The sequence below is a fragment of the Pan troglodytes genome, chromosome 2, assembly GCF_028858775.2.
Source record: "Pan troglodytes isolate AG18354 chromosome 2, NHGRI_mPanTro3-v2.0_pri, whole genome shotgun sequence".
Classification (NCBI taxonomy): domain Eukaryota; kingdom Metazoa; phylum Chordata; class Mammalia; order Primates; family Hominidae; genus Pan; species Pan troglodytes.
In genome coordinates, this window is record NC_086015.1 from 76,744,710 (window position 1) to 76,764,319 (window position 19,610).

General features: G+C 41.4%; 1 protein-coding gene across 3 annotated transcripts in view; it reads right to left on the bottom strand.

Moving 5' to 3' along the window:
- Nucleotides 1–1,657: 1,657 nt before the first annotated feature.
- Nucleotides 1,658–19,610, bottom strand: part of SHQ1 (SHQ1, H/ACA ribonucleoprotein assembly factor) — a 99,575-nt gene continuing 81,622 nt past the window's right edge. For 2 of the 3 annotated variants that reach the window (XM_001141951.8, XM_063806013.1), the window contains one exon: nucleotides 1,658–3,217. In XM_001141951.8, the coding sequence (XP_001141951.2) occupies nucleotides 2,665–3,217 (553 nt within the window). In that variant the 3' untranslated portion in view covers nucleotides 1,658–2,664. Of the gene's footprint in view, nucleotides 3,218–4,149; nucleotides 6,086–19,610 lie in introns of those variants that run through there. The other variant, XM_009445863.5, reaches the window with a different exon arrangement.

The window sequence follows — 19,610 nt, forward strand, 5'->3', positions numbered from 1 at the left end:
AGAGCTCCAGAGAGGAGAGAGCTGCACAGAGAACGCTGGATATCTGGAGAGAGAGAGGAGAGCCCTCTTCTAGAACCATCTGAAAAGATGAGAGGGGGCTGGGTGCGGTGGCTCATGCCTGTAATCCCAGCACTTTGGGAGTCTAAGGCGGGTGGATCACCTGAGGTCAGGAGTTCGAGACCAGCCTGGCCAACATGGCGAAAACCCATCTCTACTAAAAATACAAAAAATTAGCCAGGTGTGGTGGTGCATGCCTGTAATCGCAGGTATTCGGGAGGCTGAGGCAGGAGAATCACTTGAACCCGAGAGACAGAGGTTGCAGTGAGCTGAGATCATATCACTGCACTCCAGCCTGAGTGACAGAACAAGACTGTCTCAAGGAAAAAAAAACACACACACTCACATTAGAGAGAAGAGTCCTCAGTACGCACACTGGGAACAGTGTGAGTTCAATCAGTCAGGCTGAAAAACTCATAATTCATAAGGCATGGTGGAGCACTCAGGAATATCAGCACTGGGGAATAATTTGCCCTAGACTGAGCACCACTCCAGACCTGCCTAACAAATTACAAAGCAAGACCCATAAGGATCAAACTACTTCCATGTCACTGGACTGCATCCCTAAACAAAGATCAAGAGTATATATAAGAATGCATATCTAGCACCTAAGAAGGTAAAAAATTCACAAAGTGTGGCATCCAATCAAAGACTATGAGGCATGCAAAAAAAAAAAAAAAAAAAAAAAAAAGACTCATATGAGGACTTGTATCCAGAATTTATAAAGAACTCTCAAACTGCCGGGCGTGGTCGCTCATGCCTGTAATCCCAGCACTTTGGGAGACCGAGGTGGACAGATTGCTTGAGCTCAGGAGTTCAAGACCAGTCTGGGCAACATGGCAAAACCCCGTCTCTACCAAAAATACAAAAATTAGCCCAGCACGGTGGCACACATCTGTAGTCCCAGGTACTTGGGGGGCTGAGGCATGAGAATCGCTTCAGCCTGGAAGGCAGATGTTGCAGTGAGCTGAGATCACGCCACTGCATGCCAGCCTGGGTGACAAAGTGAGATTCCATCTCAAACAAAACAAAACAAAACAAAACAAGGCAAAAAAACACACAAAACAAAACCAACCAAACAAAAAGAACTCTAAAAAATCACATCCCAGCCTGGGCAATATGACGAAACCCCATCTCTATAAAAACTACAAAGATTAGCTGGGTGTGGTGGAGCAAGCCTGTGGTCAGGAGGAGGTGCGAGGATTGCTTGAACCTGGGAGGGTGAGGCTGCAGCAAGCGGAGATTGCACCATTGCACTCCACTCTGGGAGACAGCGTAAGACCCTGTCTCAAACACACACGCACACACACACACACACACACAGGCAGAAGATTTGAACAGACACTTCCACAACAAAACGCCACTATACATCTATAAAAACGGTAAAAGTTTAAGAGACTGACCATATCAATAACCATCATGTGGAAGACTGGAACTCTCATAAACTATCACTTTTGGTGGGAATGTAAAATGGTACAGCCATGCTGGAGAACAGTTCAGCATTTTCTTAAAACATTAAACATATACCTACCATATGGCTCGGTCATTCCACTCTCAGGTATTTGACTAAAGAAAGGAAAGCATACGTCCACATGAAGACTTGTACACAAATGTTCATAACAGCTTTATTTATAACAGCCCCAAACTGGAAACAACCCAGGTGTCCATCGATAGGTCAATGAACAAATCTATTCAATGAAGCAGTACTTAGCAATGAAAAACATAAAAACAAAAACTCGTGACACATGCTACCACATGGATGAATCTCAAAATAACTATACTGAGTAAAATATGCCTGACCAAAAAAGGGATACATATTGTATGATTCAATTTACATAGAATTCTAGGACATGCAAACTAATAACAGAGCACAAGGGCACTTGGGAATGATGGGTCCGTTCCTCCCTTCAGTTGTGGTGATAGTTTTACGCAGGGTATACATACGCCAACATATTGTACACTTTTGATACGTGCAGTTTATTGGGTGTCAAGTACACCTCCTAAAATAAAAATATTGATGGGCTCTACATTCTGGAGACACGGGCAGTAGAACTATTATTTTCAGCTTGAAATATTAGCTACACTTTGGTAAAAATACTTTTGAACTTTATCTTCACAGTCGCGGCAAGGAAAACAAAAGGTATAAACATTCATTGGTTGAAAAACAATGTCATAAAGTTGTCCCCGTATCTGTGGGGAGTTGGTTCCAGGACTCCTGAGGATACTAAAATCCTCAGATGCTCAAGCCCCTGATAAAAAATGGTGCAGTATTTGCATATAACCTACCCACATCCTCCTGCACAGTTTAAATCATCACTAGATTACTTATATTACCCAATACAATGTAAATGCTGTGGAAATAGTTGTCATACTGTATTATTTAGAGAATAATAACAAGAAAAAAGTCTGTACATGTTTGGTACAGATGCGATTTTTTCTTCAATATTTTTGATCTGCAGTTGGTTGAATCCACAGATGTGGAACACACAAATACAGTGGGCTGACTATATACTAAGAAAAATTACAAAGTGAAAATGAAGAATTCTCATTCGGTAAATGAAACCCAATCTACCATATTTCTCAACAATGAATAAAACCACCTAAGAGTCAATTATTTGGTGTCTGACAGCCGTCTCTCTCCTGAATATTGCTGCGGTTTACAGCAGTGGTGCCCTTGGGTTCAGAAACCTGAACTGTAGTCTTCAGTTGTTCCCCAAGCTCCTCTATCAGAGGCCCAGACACTCCAAGAGGCCAGGAAGAGGCAAGTGGCTTTCCCTGACTGGCATCAGACTCCTGGATGGCTGTGTTTCTGCGTACTCCACCATCAACAATAAGAAAGGCACTGCTTTCTTCAAGAAAGGGACCTTGCAAAGAATTGACTGTCTCAGATGGACTATCTTTGAGTTCATCTTGTTCTGAATCTGAGCCTGAGTCTTCGTTTCCAGATGACACGCTGCTGTCTGAGTCCTCCGAATCACTTGCCTCAGAGCTGGAGCAAAGTGTCTGCTGCCCAGAAACTGAATGGGCTGCTTTTAATGCAGTTTCTTCCTCCTGGACAAGCAGTGCTGCCGCTTCTAGTTCTTCCAGTTCTAACCCCAGCTGGGCCTTTGTAAGGGAGACTTCCTTTAAGGCTTCTGCAAGAGCTGCCAACTTTTTGGATCTTGAAAACATTTTAAAAAGAAAGATTAGAAGTATTTATTAATTGGCCTGGGGATAACAGGTTATACAGCTTCCAAAAAAATAAAGTTGAATCCATATTTTAAATGGCACACCAGGATATATATCATAACAGATCCAAGATATTTATGTAAAAAATGAAGCTATTAAAAGTATTACAGGGAAACACAGATTTCTTTTATGACCCTAAGAAGGAGGAAGGCTTTTCTAACTATGACTCAAAATTCAGAAGCCACAAAAGACTGATAAATTCAACTAAATAAAATCAATTTCTTGGCCAGGCACAGTGGCTCACGCCTGTAACCCCAGCACTTTGGGAGGCTGAGGCGGGTGGATCACCTGAGGTCAGGAGTTCAAGACCAGCCTGGCCAACATGGTGAAACCCTGTCTCTACTAAAAATACAAAAAATTAGCTGGGCACAGTGGCAGGCACCTGTAATCCCAGCTACTTGGGGAGGGGGGCTGAGGCAGGAGAATCACTTGAATTCAGGAGGTGGAGGTTGCAGTGAGCCAAGATCACACCACTGCACTCCAGCTAGACAACACAGTGAGACTCCATCTCAAAAAGAAAAATAAAAATATCAATTTCTTCTGGGTAATATATCTATAATAAGCACATATGTGTGTGTGTGTATATATATTATATATTATTATATATAATATATATTATATATATTATATATATTACATATATTATATATATAATATATATTATATACATATATATAATATATATATACACACACTAATAAAGCCTAACTCTCCTAACAGAGTTCCTAATAATGGATATATAACAATCCAACAGAAAAATGGACAGAAGATACAAGCAGACAATTTTCAAAAAAGGAAATATAAGTAACTCTTAAATATATTAGATGTTCAACTCCAGTCAAATAAGAGACATACAAATTAAAGTCATATGTCAGATATATTTTTTATTGGAAAATACCCAAACATTTGATATTATTCTGTTAACAAGACTGCAGGAGAAAAGGCACTTTCATATACTGATGCAGGGAGATTAAATAGCTACAACCCCCATGAAGGAGAACTTGGCAATAACTTTCAAAATGGAAAATGTATATACCCTGGACCCAGCAAGCCCCATGTCTGAATAACTTTCAAAATGGAAAATGTATATACCCTGGACCCAGAAAGCCCCATGTCTGAAAATTAAACACATGTAGTAAACCTATGTCATGTATGACATAGGTCTGAGGTTATTTACTATGACATCGTTTTTTAATACCTAAAAATGGGAAACAACCAAATGTCCTTGTTATAAGACTGGTTGACTGGTGAAATAAGTTATGACATATCCATACAATGGAATAGCCTACAGCTGTACAATGAATGAAGCTCTCCGTGGGCCAATCCAGACTTACTGCTTAACAACACAAAAGGCTCACCATATGTATATGCTACATATATATAAAAAGGGAAAATAACAGGAAAGATATCAAAACAGATATTTCTATTTGCTTGTATACTTCTTAATAAACTCTCCAAAGTAACAGAAAACAGTAACTTCTGTAAAGGAGATAAGGTGGGAACTGGAAATATGGGGGATGACACAGGATGATGGCATGACGGAGCCTTTTCACTGCCTATTGTTGTATTTTTTAAACCTATATAAATGTTCATAATCTTAAAATGTACAAGGAGGAAAAGCAATATCAGCAGCATGGAGTGCTTTTTCTTTTTATGAGAAAACCATTTCATATTATTTCAGAAGATTTTTTTTTTTTTGAGACAGAGTCTCACTGTGTCGCCAGGCTGGAGTGCAGTGGTGTGATCTTGGCTCACTGCAACCTCCGCCTCCCAGGTTCTAGTGATTCTCCTGCCTCAGCATCCCGAGTAGCTTGGACTACAGGCGCATACCACCATGCCCAGCTAATTTTTTTGTATTTTTAGTAGAGACAGGGTTTCACCATGTTGGCCAGGATGGTCTTGATCTCCTGACCTCGTGATCTGCCAGCCTCAGCCTCCCAAAGTGCTGGGATTACAGGCATGAGTCACCAAGCCCAGCTAATTTTTTTTGTATTTTTAGTAGAGATGAGGTTTCACCATGTTGGCCGAGATGGTCTTGATCTCCTGACCTCGTGATCCACCTACCTCGGCCTCCTAAAGTGCTGGGATTACAGGCGTGAGCCACCATGACCAGCCGAAGATGCTTTTCCTCTAAATTACCTGCTAGATTTATAATATTACATTGTATCGAGTAAATAAACTTTTCCATTATTAACTTGGATGCATTTAGTTGTTTTTTGTTTCTAAAAGAACCAACATGACACAAGCTGGCATTCTCCAAAGATGACTACTATTCTTAAGGGGAAATCTGATGTGACAACTGAAGAAAGGTGGCAGTGAGTGAAAGTGGTAAACATGCTGACATGGTTTCTATGTTTCCCTGACTCCAAAGATTAAATGAACATACAAAACATTGAGTGGCTTTGAGACAAACTGGATGACAGTGAGTTTACAAGATAAATTCATTTGTAAAAGTATAGTCCATCCCATAATATCAGGAAAATGAGGCTTCATTTCAGTGGAGCTGATGGTACAATGGGAAATACCGAACAAAGATGGTATTTTAATCTGGGTGCCCACATGTACCTGAAATGCTATTTCTCAAAGTACTCAGCACAATAATGAGATTGTGCAGGGATTGCCCCCCACCCCCCACAACCCCTGCTGCCTCTTCACATGTGTAATCAGGCCACAGAAGCACCACTGCAGTGTCCAAGGGTGAGCGGGAGGCACAGTGCGGTGAGTGGGACAAGAGCAGTCACCATCGTTGATGGGTAGCTTTCTCTTAGCCCTGGGTTTCAGTGCCAGAACTTCCAGAGTGCTTAGAGAAAGGGAGGGGTTTAGGGTAAAGAGGAAAACCAAGGTGAGATCCACTAGAGTCAGTTAATGATTCACCAAAGCATTATAACCCCTGGCTAATCTTTTATCAGTCTGAGGCATTTTTAAAAGCATAGCTATGGAATATGACGGCTGCAACATAATTTGCATTTATACCCAAGACAGTTGTAGATAATGTCTACCATATATTTTGAAACCTTGACTACCAGTGGTAAAGGATTCAGTCTGAGCTGCTGCAAAGTTCAGTCAAAGAACTAGTACACCACTCTGTTTCTCCATGAAGGGGAGTTCTCTCTGGGTAGTGACACCCAACTTAAGAAATAAAGCGTAATAAATTTGGGAAAGTGGATACTGCATCTAACTCTAATACTAGAAATAAAAAATATAAAATAAAAGCTTTTATTTTACTGACTATATATCTCATTTTAATTGTCATGACAAATACTTCTCAACAATATACAAAGGATGATGCTCCACTAACATCACTGCACTTGCTCCATTAACCACCTTGTGAATCAGTGCCATTGTTATCCCTACATTACAGATGAGGGAACTAGAGCTTGCAGGGGTAGGAGAGCCGCTGAGGTTCACTCAGCCAACAAGGGGCGGTCACGACTGGAAACCCAAGCCTCAAAACTCCAGCCCTCTTCCCGTTCCACCAAAGGGCCTCCCATGAATATACAGGCTCTGCAAAGTGTTCTTTTCTTCTTTTTCTTCTTCTTTTTTTTTTGAGATGGATTTTCACTCTCGTTGCCCAGGCTGGAGTGCAATAGCACGATCTCGGCTCACCACAACCTTCACTTCCTGGGTTCAAGAGATTCTCCTGCCTCCGCCTCCCAAGTAGCTGGAATTACAGACATGAGCCACCATGCCCGACTAATTTTATATTTTTAGTAGAGACAGGGTTTTTCCATGTTGGTCAGGCTGGTCTTGAACTCCCGACCTCAGGTGATCTGCCCGCCTAGGCCTTCCAAAGTGCTGGGATTACAGGCATGAGCCACTGCACCTGGCCAAAGTGTCCTTTCTTAAGGCCACATTCTTTACTTCTTCCTAACTTGAGCTCCACTCAGCATCTTCCAACTGAGCAAGTTCTGACTTGCACAAAGCCCAGAATCCTCCAAAGGAACTGTGACTAATATATTTAGCTTAACAATGTTAAATGAAGTATACATATAAGCATCATCTATGGAGGTTTAGAAAACAAGGGTAAAATTTGAATCATTTTTGTGAATATTGCTGAATATATTAAACATGCCAATTCTCAAGTTGATATTATTTGGATCTTTGTTATTGTCTACTATACAGATATTGTGTCCTGTCTTTTATAACAGTAGAAATGTGGAATTCCAAAGCTCCTCCCCTAGAATCCTGGCTCTTCTCAGAAAGCATACCCCATACACAGGGGGACTGAAAGTAACAAGTGTAACAGGCAGAAAAGTGGTGAAGCTGAGTCCAGGGGCTGCCTGTAACCAGCTGATGCGAACTTTTATCCTTCAGGAAAATGTTTTTCACTTTCGGCATTATATTATGTTTAAAATTACCAGGTTATACAATAAGTTGATGGATGGATGGATGGATGGATGGATGGATGGATAGATGGATGGATGATAGATAGACAGACAGACAGATAAATTGATTTTTGATCCTTCGCCAAGCTTCATTTCTATTTTATTATCCCACCTTTAATACCTCAAGCTGGCTAGCTTCCTAAATTAATACTAAAGTTCTGAAAGAAACTTTAATAAAAGAAACATTCTGAACTCTCTCCCATTCTTAAAGAATGCTAGGATAAAAACTGATTAAAATTTCAAAATAGCATTGGTGTAGAATGTGCCCCAGTAGTCTGAGGAATTAAAGTTGGGTTTGTTTTTATTCAATTACTTAGCACAGATAACCTAGCAATCACTGTTCACAAAAAGGGAAATTATTCCTGTAGGGAAAAAAAATTAAGCCATGAAAGAGTAGCTGTTTTGTTTTTTTCAACCACTAGTACAATTAGAGTTGGTTCTAATCTGCCACTCCTTGTCAATTCTACAATCTACTTTTGTAACAGACTTACCTTTTCAGAAAGCAGCTCACTTAAGGTAGGTATTAGTTTTTCTCTGTCATACTCAAAACTGACTAGGCTAGTTCATGTCCAAAAGCTTGGTCAAATGGCATTATTAGATAACCACTCTTACAAACATCAGGTACTATTTATTTCTTTATTTAGAGACAGGTTCTCCCTTTATTGCCTGGGCTCTGGAGTGCAGTGGTGCAATCAGCGCTCCCTGTAGCTTTGACCTCCTGGGCAAAAGTGATCCTCCCACCTCAGCCTCCTGAGTAGCTGGGACTACAGGCACATGCCACCACACCCAGCTAATTTTTAAATTTTTTGTAAAGACAGGTTCTCCCTATGTTGCCCAGGCTGGTCTCCAACTCCTGGGCTCAAGTGATCCTCCCACCTTGGCTTCCCAGAGTGCTGTGATTACAGGCATGAGTGGCAGCCCTGGGCATGGTACATTTTGATACTCTCAACAAACACATAGGCTGAGTTACTAGTTATAGTATATGTTTTTTGTTTGTCTGGTTACGTTTTTCTTGAGACAGACTCTCACTCTGCCTTCTAGTCTGGAGTGTGGAGTGCAGTGGAGCGATCTCAGCTCACTGCAACCTCCACCTCCCTGGTTCAAGTGATTCTCCTGCATCAGCCTCCCGAGTAGCTGGGATTACAGGCATGCGCCACCACGCCCGGCTAATTTTTGTTATTTTTAGTAGAGACGGGGTTTTGCCATGTTGGCGAGGCTGGTCTCAAACTCCTGACCTCACAGTGATCCACTCATCTTGGTCTCTCAAAGTGCTGGGGATTACAGGAGTAAGCCACCATGCCTGGCTAGTTACATGTTTTATATCTAAGTGAGGATCACCTACCTGTTAAGAATATATTTATTATAGAATGAAGAGACGCTGCATTTAAAAGAGACAATTGGATACCACTACTGTCATATTTTAATAAAACCACACTCAAAATAGATTTTTCTTAGAAAGTTACTGGAAATGTAATCCTACAATGTAACTTAAAAAAGACCTTTCATTCTTTTTACATATGTGAAATAATATCCTATTTGGAGAATTTCTCTTTAAAGACTGCAGACAAGTTATGCTACATGTAACTACCACGAAAGAGTAATTGCAACAGCAGAAAGTACTTGCCTTTACTATGGCTAAGCTGATACAAAATTTCCTCAATTATTTTACATTTGGTGACTGTAGGAGGGGGAAAGCCTCCGCAGCCTTATGAAGCAACCAAAACAAAATGCAAAAGGAGCCTGAAACGTAGGGGCAGGGGGAACTGGGTATAAATGGAAAGCATACATCCTGTTTTTTTGCTGTAGAGTTTTGTCTCAAACTATCAATCAACTTTTCACCACTTCCTGCAATAGCAGGTCTACTATAAATCTCAGAGTAACCGACTAGGTTTCACTTCCTCTGCCCAAACCTAGAAGCCTGCCAGGCATGACATACTGAGACTAGAGCCCACAATTGATCACAGAGGACAAGACTCCAGTGAGGCAATTCCAGACAGTTCAAACTGGATGCTTACTGGCTAACTCGGCCTTTTAATTTCATATAAGTACCGCGCGCTAACCGATTGCGCGACTGGAGCTCCGGCCTTTTAATTTCATAGCATACAACACACACAATCTCAGGTTCTATCTGGGACCAAACAGTAGATCAAATTTCTTCTCTTTCCTTTTTTTTTTTTTTAAGAGATGGGGTCTCACTGCATTGCCCAGGCTGGAGACCAGTAGTCAAAGGAGCAGTAATACCACAATACAGTGTTGAACTACTGGCCTCAGCAGCCCTCCGGCCTCAGCAGCCCTCCTGCCTCAGCTTCCCAAGTAGGTGGAACTACGGGTACGTGCCACTGAGCCCGGCTTCAACTTTCTGAAGGGCATTTACTGCACATCAATGGTAGACTGGATAAAGAAAATGTGGTACATATATACCATGGAATACCATGCAGCCATAAAAGGAACAGGATCATGTCCTTTGTAGCAACATGGATGGAGCTGGAGGACATTTTCCTTAGCAAACTAATGCAGGAACAGAAAACCAATTACCGCATGTTGTCACTTGTAAGTGGGAGCTAAATGATAAGAACACATGGACACATAGAGGGGAACAACACACACCAGGGCCTATCAGAGGGTGGAGGGTAGGTAGAGGGAGATGATCAGGAAAAACAACTAATAAGTACTAGGCTTAATACCTGGGTGGTGAAAATAATCTGTACATCAAACTCCCATGACACAAGTTTACCTATATAACAAACCTGCACGTGTCCCTGAACTTAAAAGTTAAATTTTTTTAAAAGGGCCTTTATGATAATGACATATCATAATTCCTCTCTATTGAAAAGAACCAGTTCCATACTTTAGGTTCCTTGGCCCAAAACACACGTATGTAGCCTGATCTAAAGGTAATGCACTGGCTTTAAGTAGAAGTTGCTGGTGAAATTCCTATCTTGAATCTGAGAGCCGCCAAGGAAAACAAATACCAATGGATGCACAGAGGAACCTGGAGCTGTCTCTTCTTATTCTGTAACAGTGAGAAGCACTTCCAGCGCAGCCATTAACAAAAACATTCAATCTCTAAGAACAAGAAACGACTAACTTAACACAAGGAAGGCTGCAAGCTAAAGAGTTATTTAAACCATATCTAGTTTGGGCCAATAACACAACTTCTCATACAAATTTCAACTGGTTTTTATGCCATTTCGTGGGCGTAGGCTCTGAGAAACATCATCTAGTCCATGGATCAGCAGAATCATTTTCTGAAAACTCCCTGTATTAGTTTCCTAAGGCTGCCATAACAAACCACCAAAACTGGTAGCAGAAAACAAAATATATAAATTTATTTTTCACAGCTCCTGAGGCTACTATTTTTTCTTTCTTTTTTTTTTTTTTTTTTCGAGATGGAGTCTCATTCTATTGCCCAAGCTGGAATGCAATGGCACGATCTCGGCTCACTGCAACCTCCACCTCCTGGGTTCAAGCAGTTCTCCTGCCTCAGCCTCCTGAGTAGCTGGGATTACAGGCACACACCACCACGCCCGGCTAATTTTTGTATTTTGGTAGAGACAGGGTTTCACCATGTTGGCCAGGCTGGTCTCAAACTCCTGACCTCATGATCTGCCTGCCTTGGCCTTCCAAAGAGCTGGGATTACAGGCGTGAGCCACTGCACCTGGCCAAGGCTACTATTAATAGTCCAGAATTAAGGAGTCAGCAGGTTTGGCTCCTTCTCAGGGCAGAATCCCTTCCATGCCCTTCTCTTAGCTTCTGGTGTTGCTGGCAATCCTTGGAGTTCCTTGGCTTGTAAATGCATCACTCCAAGCTCTGCCTCTGTTGTTCAGGGTGTTCTCCCTATGTGTTTGTGACTTCACATGGCCATCTTCACTCTGTGTGTCTTAGTGTCTCTTCTTTTCTTATGAGGTTACCAGTCATAGTGGATTAAAGGCCCACCCTACTCTAGCATGACCTCATCTTAACTAATTACATCTGCAATGACTCTATTTCTAAATAAGGTCACATTGTGAGGTTCTGCAAGGACATGAATTTTGGAGGGACATCACAGGGCATCACTATAACACAGTACACCCTGTAGAGCTGAAATCAATAGTGGAGATGCTCATTAATAGAGGATAATAGACCGGAAAAAAGTAAATCAACTTAAAATGGAGACCAAAATTTAATAGTAAATAATGATGATAAGGTTAAAACTTCACCTTGAGGCTGGAGGCAGCAGCTCACACCTGTAATCCCAGCACTTTGGGAGGCCAAGGTGGGCGGATCACTTGAGGTCAGGAGTTCGAGACCAGCCTGGCCAACATGGGGAAATCCTGTCTCTACTAAAAATATAAAAATTAGCCGGGTGTGGTAGCAGGTGCCTGTAATCCCAGCTACTCAGGAGGCTGAGGCAGGAGAATCACTTGTACCTGGGAGGCGGAGGTTGTAGTGAGCAGAGACTGCAGCACTACACTCCAGCCTCAGCAACAGAGGGAGACTCTGTGTCAAAAAAACAACAACAAAAACCGAATACTTCACCTTGAAACAAAACTACAAACTACAAAAATAAATTGATGAAATATTTAACAATGTTAACAATATGTAGGTTAAAACTGCAACCATGTACTAATTCTCAAAAACAGCAAAGAATGAACCAAATATTAATTGTATTTGTAATTGTTCTAACAAAATTATATTACAGCACCATCTAACATTCATCACTTCATGTTGGTCTTTTTCTAGCAGAATCAGAGAAGGTAATTCTTACAGAAAAAAATCAAGGGTATCATCAGCTTCCTCAAGGGCCTCTCAATCATGTGATGCTCAAATCAATCTTTTAATCAATCCTTTAATATTCAAAATAAGGACTTTCCACTAATTTCACTATTATTGTAGAGTTTTCTTCTTCAATTGTTTACTATGGTGAGTGGTTCCATGTGGTTCAAGCACATCCCCCATATCACTTCCAATGTTTTCGTGAAATCTTTGATCTTTTGGTTGACTTGCAATTTATTTGCACTGTACAATATCAATGATCAACAATAAGTCAAACAATAAAAATACTGGCAAGATGGATGGGAAAGATGCTGGGAAGGAAATGATATACTAGAATGTGGATGAAATTTATTAAGAGGCTTGCTCATTAGTGAATTTTTGTGAGGTTTGACTACCATCGCGTTTCTTTGTAACTTTCTAAGTGCAGAAACTCAATGAATATTCAGAAAGGACTTCCTGCATGACACATATAAGTGGCTGTGCTAGAGAGATCCACTGAAATTTCATTCTTTAAGGGAGCACAGAAGTCATCTACTCCAATTCTTCCACTTTAGAAACGTAGTTGACATGACTGGCTACTTTGATGCAGCTTGAAAGTTTGTGTGACTTAAATTGGAAGAGTTGCTACAAGATATTAATCCCAAAGTTCCAAGCTTAAAGGGCTCTTCTCTCTCATCTGCTCTCTTTCAACTGCTTACAGGGTAGTTGTTATGAGAGTAATATAAATTATTTAATCTTTGAAAAAGACTGTTGAAAACTTCAATGCTACTTAATTCCTATGGAGAAGTCAGCTTGACTGTGATGTACTAAGCTTAGGAAAAATACAATGTGGAGCTAGAAAATAATCAGTATCAAATCATTCCTTAAGGAAATGACAGTGACCACTTTCCAAAAGTCCCTGGCAGAAAATAACTCTGTCTTCTTGAAATATTACAAAATATATCAAGGTTTTAAAAATCACAAAATAGACCTTCATATCCTTTTATGAAAAGCCAATTGTAGGTTTCTTATAATTAGATCGATAAAAGCTCTCAAGACGATTCCAACGATTCAACAACTATGCCACTTTTCAAATAAGTTGATGAGCTCTAGTCCTTAGTGCTTTAGTAGAGAATACAAATATTCATGAACGCATTAATATATATCTGACACAGACTACAGATCCCAAGAAGGTGGGGGAAATAAAATTTTTATTTTTACTTATTTAAAAAAATTTTTTTTATTCTTATAGAGATGGAGTCTTGTTCCATCGCCCAGGCTGGAGTGCAGTGGCTCAATCACAGCTCACTGCAGCCTCAACCTACTGTGTTCAAGCAATCCTCCCACTTCAGCCTACCAAGTAGCCAGGATTAGAAGCACACACCACCATGCCTGGCTAATTTATAAATTTTTTGTAGTGACAGGGTCTTGCTACATTGTCCAGGCTTGTCTCAAACTCCTGGGCTCAAGTGACCCTCCTGCCCCAGCCTCCCAAAGAGCTGAGATTATAGGCATGAGCTACTGCGCCGGGCCAAGGAATAAAATTTTTAGATGTATTTGAATAATATAGTCAAATCACTATGGCAAACAGCAATAATAAAGACTCAACCACCTCTTGGATGCTATGCAAAAGGACAAAGGTTCCTTGACAAAAGGCTTGCACTTCCTGTGCAGTAACTCTGTGCAGGCTTTCTAAGTATTTCACATGGTAAACTCATGAAGTACTTACAGCAACCCTGTGAGATAGGTACTATTATTATCCCTACTGGTAAAATAAGAAAATAATGTGGCACCTTCTTTGAGCCATGGAGGACCAAAGATGTCATATTATCACAGAAAGACAACTCTAAAGACCTCAAGTAGAACACTTCTTACTTTTTATGTTAATTATGTGTGAAATCACATACAGTTTCCCCTGGTTCACAATTATATAGAGAATCATTTACTTTAATCACCAAATGATAAACAGGTGGGCTACATGTTTAAAAAGTCCTCCATCAGAATGACTCTCGCACAGAAGGGGTGAAAGCAGGGGAGCTAAAGGCAAGGAGACAGGCTCTAGCTCCAGCAGTTTTTTTGAGGACAGTCTGCACATAAACATGTACATACATACATGTGCCCACACACATACATACGTGTGCCCACAAACATGTACATACATACATGTGCACACACATGCCTATACATACATCTGCCCACACACATTAGTACACACATACACACACATCCATTTTTTGAGAAAAATAAATGACTTAGAAAAAAACACTCGCTATGGCAATGCTAAATGCTGAAAAGAATGGCTCTCATAAGGTTTATCCAAATGCAGAGAAGCCACCATTTGGCTCAACCCCAACCTCCACTTAAGAAATTCAAGGGTGAGGGTGACAAATAGGTTAAGAAAGGTACAACGTCCATAAAGAACTGTGTGAAAGAAATGCAGTTCACCCCAGCTTTGCAACTGTTTTACATTTTTGCCAGGCCAGATCAAATTCACAGAGATGGAAATGTGGGTCTCATAAATTTGCCACATTTCTCTCTACTCCCTAGCAGAAATGCTATTGCTGAAATGTGCTTCGCTGTGATCCCAAAAGCTGATTTAAATAACAGTCCCATGAACCTCTTGGAATTGTATACCTCACTTGAATTGTGTACCTCGCAAGGTCTCCCGTTCCATACGGGCTGCTGGTGAATTCAAATCTGTGACTCACTCAACATGACAGAATGTACCTGCAGCTCCTTCTTGCCTCCAGTTTTTTTTCTTGAGACAGAGTCTCGCTCTGTCACCCAGGCTGGAGTGCAGGGGCGTAATCTTGGCTCACTGCAACCTCTGCCTCCTAGGTTAGAGCAATTCTCCTGCCTCAGCCTCCCGAATAATGGGGATTACAGGCACGCACCACCACACCTGGCTAATTTTTGTATTTTTAGTAGAGACAGGGTTTCACCATGTTGGCCAGGCTGCTCTTGAACCCCTTACCTCCAGTGATCCGTCTGCCTCAGCCTCCCAAAGTGCTGGGATTATAGGCATGAGCCACCACGCCCGGCCTGTTTCTACTTTTAATTTTCTTCTTTTACCTTCACCTTTATTATGCCATCTTGTTTTACACACACACACACACACACACACTGAGAGAGAGAGAGAGAGAGAGAGAGAGAGAGAGAAATGCTTTAAATAATTTCTAGTACAAGGCAGAGAATAAATTATTAATGAAACCAATTATCTGGCTAAGTAAAAAACACCTTTGTAGGATAGGAAAGGACAGAAGAAATGGGGACTACAAGTCGCAGGCTGAAGCAGAGCTCTCCAATCCATTTTCTTCTCTATGACTATTCCATGAAGCATGGTATTTGGGCACATAAGACTTGAACAATTCTGACAACATTCCTACATTTCATCTGTGTGAAAAAAGGGCAAATAGAGTTGTTTAATGATGTAGGATTTTGACCTGTTAACTGTCCAAATGAAATGGCTGTTTGGATTCAATTCAACTAAGTGGAGGTCAGCCAACTAAATGGAGAAGGTATCACTATAAAGTTGGTGGTAGAAGGAAGATACTATGGGTTGAACTGTGTCCCTGACAAAGATGTGTTGATGTCCTAAGCCCTGGAAGCTGTGAATGTCACCTGTTTTGGAAACAGGGTCTTTGCAGATGTAATCAAGATTAGGTCATACCGGATTAGGGAAGGACCTCAGTCCACCAACTGGTGTCCTTATAAAAAACACAATGTAAAGACACAGGGACACAGAGAATGCCATGTGAAGATAGAGGCAGAGATTGGTGTGATGTGTTCATATGCCAGGGGATGTCTAGGGTTGCCAGCACTGCTGAAGCCAGCAGAGAGGCACGGAACAGATTCTCCTGCAGAGTTCACAGGAGGAACCAACCCAAATGACACCTTGATTTTGGAATTCTAGCCTCTAGGAATGCAAGGAATAAAGGTCTGTGGTTTTAAGCCACCCAGTCTGTGGTAATTTGTTACAGCAGCCTTAGGAAATGAATATAGAAGAACATCAGTGATGAAGATCCTTACAGCAGAACAGAAATTAGAAAGCATTGCATAGTATGTTCCTGAGTTTACAAATGGAAAAAAAAAAAAAAAGACACCACTAAAAATAGCAACAGCAAGGCACAGAAAAGTTTTCTTTGCGTAATAACATGAGGGGAATAGATTAGTTTGTTTCTAATTCCCCTCCAAGCCCAAAATGCTATGCTTTTACACTATGATCACAATGTACCCCTGTTACAAACCCTACCCAGTGCCCACATACCACACTATGCAGAACCACTTACTTACAAGTAGAAGAGGTGGAGTGCAGTGGCGCAATCACAGCTGATGGCAGCCTAGAACTCCTAGGCTCAAGCGATCCTCCCGCCTTGGCCTTCCAGAGTGCTAGATTATTTGCATGAGCCACGGTGCCCAGACTACTAAGGTTTGAAGTATTCAACGACTGCCTCAGGAAACATGGGATCTGAAAGCCAGACTTGACAACAGTTCTGACAAGTGGTCCTCTATAGAAAATCAAACTTGGGAAAGTGTATTTTATGCTTGCTTATACTCTCAAAAACTAAACCGAAGTGAAAAGCATCTGTCTACCAGAATACCCTTAAATGACAGCCCCTAGACTATCTAAGGAGAATTTTAAAATACTTTTAATAAAGGCAATTGACTTCAATGGCTAATATTTAGTTTCTTTCTTTGATAAAGCCTTGCTTCTGAAAGCATAACCCTGGACCAGGAGCAGCAGCATCATCTTGGAACTTCTTAGAAATGCAGAATCTCAGCCCCCAACCCAGGTCTCTGAATAGGAGTCTTTTTAACAAGACTCCCAGGTAATACACACGCACCATGATGTTTGGAACACCCCAAAGAGTTGTGACTATGTTGAAGTCATCATTACCAGCTGACACTTTTCATTCACTCTCAATATTGTGGATTCTTGGATCTGATCAAACAGTGGGATGGGAATGGTGGGAGGTTCCCCCTGTTCCTGGGTCAACTGTTGTGGTGAGGCATTGCTGACTTCACACATTGTGTACAGGGCAGCCTGACTCTGTCCCATCCCTCTTACACCCAGAGCATGAGGATGAATCTCCACCTTGCATTTACTCACTAATCTTGGCTTTAAGTAAAAAGATGCATGGGGCCCTACTCTAATGGTTCCATTGCTCAAGAGTTCTTTCCTTAGCCCCCCTTCTAGGTCAGACTGATCCTGAGGCCCAGACTCAGAAACATTTTATCTCAAAACCCTGACTCTGCAAAGCTGGGCTTTCTGCCCATTAGCTGCCTTCTTGTACAAGATCTTCAACTTTCACAGGGACCTTGCCTGAAGTCAGGGTCCACATGCCTGCCCCTGAACCCATTTCTGTCCATTCAGATGCCACCACTTGCCTGTCTCCTCAGACCTCTACCTGTTACTTCCTTCTATGGCACTAGCCTCCCAAGAGTAGCTCTACCTCCAGACTGCACTGAAACAGTGCATCAGGGCTGCATTTTTCACTGATTCATTTTTTTTTTTTTTTAAAGACAGTTTCCTTCTGTCGCCCAGGCTGGAATGCAGTGGCACGATCTCAGCACACTGCAACCTCCGCCTCCCAGATTCACATGACATATATATATATATATATATATATATATATATATATATATATATATATTTTTTTTTTTTTTTTTTTTTTTTTGTGACAGTCTCACTCTGTCACCCAGGCTGGCGTGCAGTGGTGCAATCTCGGCTCACTGCAACCTCCGCCTCCCAGATTCAAGCAGTTCTTGTGCCCCAGCCTCCTGAGTGGCTGGGATTATAGGCACGTGCCACTACACCCAGCTAATTTTTGTATTATAGTAGAGACGGGGTTTCGCCATGTTGGCCAGGTTGGTCTCGAACTCCTGACCTCAGGTGATCTGCCTGCCTTGGCCTCCCAAAGTTCTAGGATTACAGGCATGAGCCACCGTGCCTGGCCAAATAAATACTTGAAAGTACTATGTGTTCAAGCCCTGAACAAAACAGACCAATTCCTGTGCTCATGGAGCTTATATTCTTGTGTAAGAAAAGATAATAAATACTAAAATAATAATAGATCATAAGAAGTAAGTAAAATATAGTGTGCTAGATGATATAAGTGCCATGAAAAAACAACACAGAACTCAAAAGGTAGCCAGGGTGCACTTGGGCCAGGGGGTGTTCAATTTTTTAAGAGTATTTAGGGAAGGCCTCACTGAAAGGTGACCTTGGGGACCCTATACATCACTGAACAGCCTAAACTGTGGGACCTAGCTTATTCCTGTTTTCAGCTATTCCACCTCTTCTCAGCTTGAACCTCCAGTCTATCAAGCTTAGTGTAAGACAATCACAACAATCCCCTGCTCCCAGTTCTACAAGCCATCTGGATGCCGATTCTGACATAGCTAATTGCTAGTCTCCAGATCATGCATCCATCTCTAAACCATAGTTCTTGTATCATCCATCCACCTCTGTGGGCCAACCTGCACCTCCAAACCCTCATCTGCTGCCCAAGTTCATACTACACCACTGCTGCCTGAGCCCGACCCTGAGCCTAAGCTGTCCCATGTACACAGAAAATGACCACAGGTCATCTTGTTCTTGAAAAGGAAGACCTAGAGGTTTAATAAAAGAGAAGGAAAATTCTGTCCAAGTCAGAATTTTATGTAAACAAGATAAAACTATTTGAGGGTTCAGGAATGTGTCATTCTACAATTTACCTCTTCTAAGAAACTCACTGCAGAAGGTATCACAGGAAGGGCTCATGCCTCAGACACCAGGCAAACAAGGAGGAAAGATTTCAGCACATCCAAGCCCCTGGTGCAGGTCTGCCGGTGAAGGGAGGGGGGAACTGAAAGCACAGGCCTCTTTTAAGGACTTCATGAGCCATTTTATTGAAGTCTAATCAATCCCCAGCTGGAGGAAACCTGCTAGATAACTGAGTCCAGGTTGTCCAGCGGGCTTCACATAATGATGGAAACGTGCTGTCCAATATGGGCCACTAACCCCATGTGGCTGTCAGGCATTCAGAATGTCAGCTTGACTGAAGAACTATACCTTAAATTGTATTTAATTTGAACTAATTTAAATGAAAATAGCCACATGTGGCAATGAATACCAAATCAGACCACACAGATCTAATCTAAAGCCCTAATTTGTTTGACAAAGATGAAGCCTAGAGACTTTAGCAGCATAGGTATACCACAGG